The sequence below is a fragment of the Palaemon carinicauda genome, chromosome 1 (assembly GCF_036898095.1).
Source record: "Palaemon carinicauda isolate YSFRI2023 chromosome 1, ASM3689809v2, whole genome shotgun sequence".
Taxonomy (NCBI): domain Eukaryota; kingdom Metazoa; phylum Arthropoda; class Malacostraca; order Decapoda; family Palaemonidae; genus Palaemon; species Palaemon carinicauda.
This window is the reverse complement of record NC_090725.1, coordinates 17086682-17092681: the sequence shown is the minus strand read 5'-3', so window position 1 is coordinate 17092681 and position 6000 is coordinate 17086682. Positions and strand designations below refer to the sequence as shown.

The following is a 6000-nucleotide window of genomic DNA, read 5'->3' as shown; positions in this document are numbered from 1 at the left end:
ATCCAGTGGACATATACAAGAACTCGTGAATAGTGTTGAAGAGTCAGATATTAATAGGCCTGAGTCATTGGTTTTAATGCTCCCTTTAATCATCTTTTTTGCATAGGAGTAAAGTACTTTCGTTTTTTTTTTTTTTTTATATTTTGAAGTGTCCTTTCTTCTAAGTACCTTTTTTCATTTTCTTTTGACTGTATAATCTTTTGTTCTGCATTTTCTATATTACATTTTATTTCCATCATTTTCCATAAATTTTTTCTTTTGCAAGGTTTTTCTTCCACTTTCTAATTTTCTGGAATAAGATCCTTCTCTCCACATTTCTTTGCACTGTGGCAGCAATCAGCTATTACACGTGTATGACGGTCTAGGTCACGTTGGATTTAGTTTTCGTTAGTTGCATTTGCAAAACAACTTCACAGATAGACTGTTATTTGTATTGCTTTTTTTCAGTTATCGTTGGACCTCAAGTGCCAGTGGCGGCTCGTGACTAAAATTATTGAGGGTGCTGCTTCAGATGTGGTTTTCCCTTTTTTATGATATTGTGTAAATGGAAACAAACTGGTATATACGAAAAAAAAACGGGATAGAATCTTAAAAAAATAAAATCAAATTATTTTTATTTACTATAAGCTAAATTGTTATTGTTCAAGTTTGATCCTTTCATTTAAAAATGAAATCCATTCTTTTTACTTTAATTTTCGCGAAAAAGATCAATAATTTTCTCCTTGATGTCTGTAGGACAATTGAGGAAATTTTTCTCCTTTGAAAGCGCAATATGTGCATCTAGTCTTTCCGAATTCAAAGTGCTTCTTGAAAATGCGTTTATTGTTACGGTGTTAAAAAACAGCGTTCAATCTCTGATGTATTCATGGGAATTGTCAAAAAAAAAAAAAAAAAAAAAAAAAAAAAAAAAAAAAAAAATCGAAAAATTAATGAATCCAATAGAATACCAGGAAGTAGGATAATAAAATCTAATTCTTCGCTTTATCACATTCAAGTTTATGGTGCACGTTTTATAGCACAATGCGCGTGGAGTATAAAAATGAGTCTCCCTTCCAGCATAGTTTGCAGCTTCCTGTGCGCATGCGCACAACAGGGAAATACCACGCAGCTGTAACAGTGAAGTGCGCATCCCCATACAATTTTTTTTTTTTTTTTTTTTTCTTTTTTTTTTTTTTTTTTTTTTTTTTTTTTTTTTAGGATGGTTACAGACAATTCGAAGTATCATATATTGTACAAGTATAAAGAAAGACTGAAAAATTTAATCATTTTGAACGTTGTTGATAATATCAAAGAAAAATAGGGGATGCTGCAGTTCCACAGTGCCTATACACAAGCCGCCACTGAGTCCTCAACAATAGTTGGCCATCATTGCACACTGGCCATCACTTCTACTAAGTCTAGCATACGCTAGTAGGAGCCTATCCAGGGAAGTTGCCCGAACTCCTCCTTTTCATCAGACGGGCACAGCATACACTGCTTCCTGATTCCTGACCCCGACAAGTAGCCTCTTGGATTGTCACTTGTTTAATGCCTGCAAAAAGAAAGAAAAGAAAAAAAAAACATTATAATACAACCACCATCAACTTACATATAGGGTACCTTAAACTTTTCAATATATATAATATAGGCCAACTATAATAAACAGACCACTTGATAAGCATGTCCTTGTGGTTGGTGTTTATAGTCCATTTCTTTTAGCGATGCATATTTGCACCGACTCGCAGCGGTGCCCTTTTAGCTCGGAAAAGTTTCCGGATCGCTGATTGGTTGGACGAGATAATTCCAACCAAGCAGCGATCACGAAACTTTTCCGAGCTAAAAGGGTACCGCTGCGAGTCTGTGCAAATATGCATCGCTAAAAGAAATGGACTATAGTATGGCCTAATGGCCAGTTTGTCTTATGAAATTAGTAATTATGTGCAAAAACTGCAATAACAAATGTATCAACACATCTGTAACTATGATAATTTGGGTTCCTTAGCCTTGAAAGAGGTAGTTTAGCTGTCATAACCAGAGTTCTAGGTTATTTAGAAGCTCAGATATTGACGAAAAGTTTTTTTCATGGTAGCCATTTTGTAAAATCCAAATGGCGGCCTATGGGACTCTTGCTGGAAATGGAATCCATGCTTTTCTGATTTTGTTTTATTCTATAAGTTTTCCCCAAAAGTAGGTATAGTTTCATACTCTTGACGAAAATTACAAGAAAGTTAAAATCCAAAGTTATTGAACATGACTTTATATTAAAGTCATTGATTAGCTTATTCGATTTTCTAAAGGTTATAGCTATATCTTCTGTTGGAAGTTTTTAAATTCCAAATAGGAAGTTTAAATGGACTGAAACCATACTGCTACAATTGCTACATTATATTTGCAATATGCTATGATTGAATTTCAGTCTCTGAATTTCTTGGTGCCATAACCTCTGTACCATAGACTTCCATTGTCTTGGGTTAGAGTTCTCTTGCTTAAGGGTACACTCGGGAAATTCTATCTACTTTTTCTTGCTCTTGTTTTCTTACAATTTTGATAGTTTACATAGGAAATATTTATTGTAATATAAAAAACTGTTCTTGAAATATCTTATTTTTCTTTGTTTCCTTTCCACACTGGGCTATTTTCCCTGTTAGGGCCCCTGGGCTTATAGCACCTTGCTTTTCCAACTAGGGTTGTAGCTTAGCAAGTAATAATAATAATAATAATAATAATAATAATAATAATAATACTGTTTCTGATAATTCCATTGCCCACTGAAAATCTTGCAATCCGCAATACGAAATAAATGGAGAAACTTTTTGTGGCTGGATTCAGAGACCACACTCGCTGACACAGATGAATTAAGTCATGGATTTAAAATAAACGCTCATAGTAGATACAATCATTACCCTGCCATTTTTATTATTATTATTATTATTATTATTATTATTATTATTATTATTATTATTATCCAAGCTACAACCCTAGTTGGAAAAGCAAGATGCTATAAGCCCAGGGGCTCCAACAGGGAAAAATAGCCCAGTGAGGAAAGGAAATAAGGAAAAAAATAAATGAAGAGAACAAATTAACAATAAATCATTCTAAAATAAGTAACAACGTCAAAACAGTTGCCAGGTGGGCACTCTCGATTAATTTCAATGACTTTCTCAACATATCCATATATTCGTTTGGAAGTATACACGTTTGCATGTGTAATCTTGCGTGTAAGCCTACACAGACATTGTTTATAACATTTCATACCCAAAATGTAGAGTAAGCCCACACAGACATTGTTTATAACATTTTATACCCCAAATGTAGAGTAAGCCTACACAGACATTGTTTATAACAGCCTACACAGACATTGTTTATAACATTTCATACCCAAAATGTAGAGTAAGCCCACACAGACATTGTTTATAACATTTTATACCCCAAATGTAGAGTAAGCCTACACAGACATTGTTTATAACAGCCTACACAGACATTGTTTATAACATTTCATACCCAAAATGTAGAGTAAGCCTACACAGACATTGTTTACAGCATTTCATACCCAAAATGTAGAGTAAGCCTACACAGACATTGTTTATAACATTTTATACCCAAAATATAAGTGACCATATTTAGAGGTGGTAACATATTTTTTATGCAAATAATTCTTTTCTATTTTTAGTTAGGCTATGACGGTACGTCTCTCTCTCTCTCTCTCTCTCTCTCTCTCTCTCTCTCTCTCTCTCTCTCTCTCTCTCTCTCTATATATATATATATATATATATATATATATATATATATATGTATATTTATATATTATCAGCCGCTACTGATCCACTACAGAATAGGCCTCTGACATATCCTTCAATTCGCGTCTGTCTGTGTTCTTTCTAAGCCAATCCACACACACGCACACGCGCACACACACACACACACACACACACATATATATATATATATATATATATATATATATATATATGTGTGTGTGTGTGTGTGTGTGTGTGAGTGTGTGTGTATAGAAATCACGTAAGGTGACACGTGATGAATATAAAATGTATTACAGCCACGGCGGGAAATATGAAAAGACTTGGTTGGAGCTAGTACTTTCGTCCATTATATATATATATATATATATATATATATATATATATATATATATATATATATACATATACTATGATCTAAAGGTAGTGCTAAGAATTACTCAAGAGAAGTCTTTAGAACAAGTGTTTCTGAGCAGAGCACAGATGTTCAGCTAATATCGTGAGCTTCGATTTTACTTATAATTTCAGTCCACTGCAGTTCTATTTTTCGGTGACGTTCCTTATTAGTGATCTTCCATTACCATTTCAATTGTAAGTAAATCAAATATTTCTATTATCAGTTTTTCTATTGTCAACAATAGTAGGCCTACTTTACAATACCCGGGAACATGGTTGACGCGGCATTTTAATATCCTTGCCGGAATGTTTTTGTCCATCTGCTTTATACTAGAAGGGAAGTATCAAATTTCATAAACAATCGTCTAATCTCTTTAATGGATATTCTTTTCAAGTCTTTGAGGAAGGATACAGATTAGGCATTTATAACTGTCACCAAACAAATTAATGAGGGTGCATAGTTAGGCTACCTTTTGTAAATCATAATATAGTAAACCAGAAAATAATCGTTAAATGCAACCAATTCTTGAGTAAACAATGTGAAAAATAAAGAAAGAGCAATACATGGCCATTTGTCATGTTTATCAAATACACCATTTATTACCCTGATTGAATGAAATAAAATTTAAATTTAGAGATAGAAGGGAAGACAGGCAGATACTCGTAGTTCATACATCCTCCGCTTGCATTGGACTAGCGCTGCAAGCGGTTTCGGTGTATGACTTGTATGTTTATTGTGATAAGATTATTTCTGCATTTTTGGAATGAGGAAAATTTTCATTGCGTATTAGAGAAAAGGAGCTATTTACGTATAGCACATAAGTGAATTACAATGCATTTAATGAAAGAAAATCCATGGATAACTTTTGTGAGCTAGAAAAAGAGAAACTTTAATTAAGCTCAGTTAGTTTTGGAAAATTTGAGCAAAATACATAAAATTACGAAGCCCTGGAATTGAAGCCTTAAATAACACGATTTGTGTATTCTATGAAAGAAAATTACTTGAGGAGGATATTCATGTATTTAGAAGATATCATGTTCTAGATGTATTCTGTTGGCTTTAGCATTACACTGTAGTTAAAGTTAAAAAATCAAGAAAAAGAACTAACGTGTTATTTTGTTGCAGATGCCCGAGTTCATCCAAGTGCTCTTCTTCCTGATTTCATTTTCATTAGCCTTGATAGCATATAGGTAAGAACCCGGAGCATTATTCTTTTTCCAGTTATTCATAATTAGTCTGTTCTTTTTAAATGATAAATCAACTGTTGTAATCAGGCTTAAGATGTGTTTACTAATCTCGGCTTATAATATTCTCTTTTTGAGTTAAATTGGTCTTCATCGCAGACTTTCTTTAATGTATATTTTAGATTTTTGTTTTTTTTGCAATGGTGTTTCTTTTGGATCAGAAATATTTTGCAACTCCTGCTTGTCGAGTTTTATGACAGTCACATTTCTATGTTATATAGATATTTGCTTTAGGTGCGTAAGATTCACTTATGAAAGAAAGTAAAATTTTTTTCGCAACCGTTTTCACTTATCAACATATTTAAACCTTCCACCATGATGTATAATTCATATCACTTGGTAGTATCTCAAATGAGCATTCAGGTGCTAGCAGGCTTTAAGAAAATTATTATATTTTTAAGGATAAGTGTATAGGCCTATACCTACTCAATTTGCTCTGGGGGGCCTCAGCATGGCTTACTGCCAATCGCACCAGATTCAAGAGGTCAACTTTAAGTCTCAGTTACATTATATATATATATATATATATATATATATTATATATATATATATATATACATATATATATAAATATACATATATATATATATATATATATATATATATATATACACAGTATATATAT

General features: G+C 32.7%; 1 protein-coding gene across 5 annotated transcripts in view; it reads left to right on the top strand.

Moving 5' to 3' along the window:
- LOC137641536 (fibrinogen- and Ig-binding protein-like) overlaps positions 1–6000 on the top strand; it is a 90693-nt gene that overhangs the window by 44973 nt on the left and 39720 nt on the right. For 3 of the 5 annotated variants that reach the window (XM_068374209.1, XM_068374199.1, XM_068374193.1), the window contains exon 2: positions 5257–5321. The exons of 1 other annotated variant lie outside the window; for it this stretch is intronic. In XM_068374209.1, the coding sequence (XP_068230310.1) occupies positions 5257–5321 (65 nt within the window). Of the gene's footprint in view, positions 1–4232; positions 4326–5256; positions 5322–6000 lie in introns of those variants that run through there. One more of the 5 variants, XM_068374190.1, reaches the window with a different exon arrangement.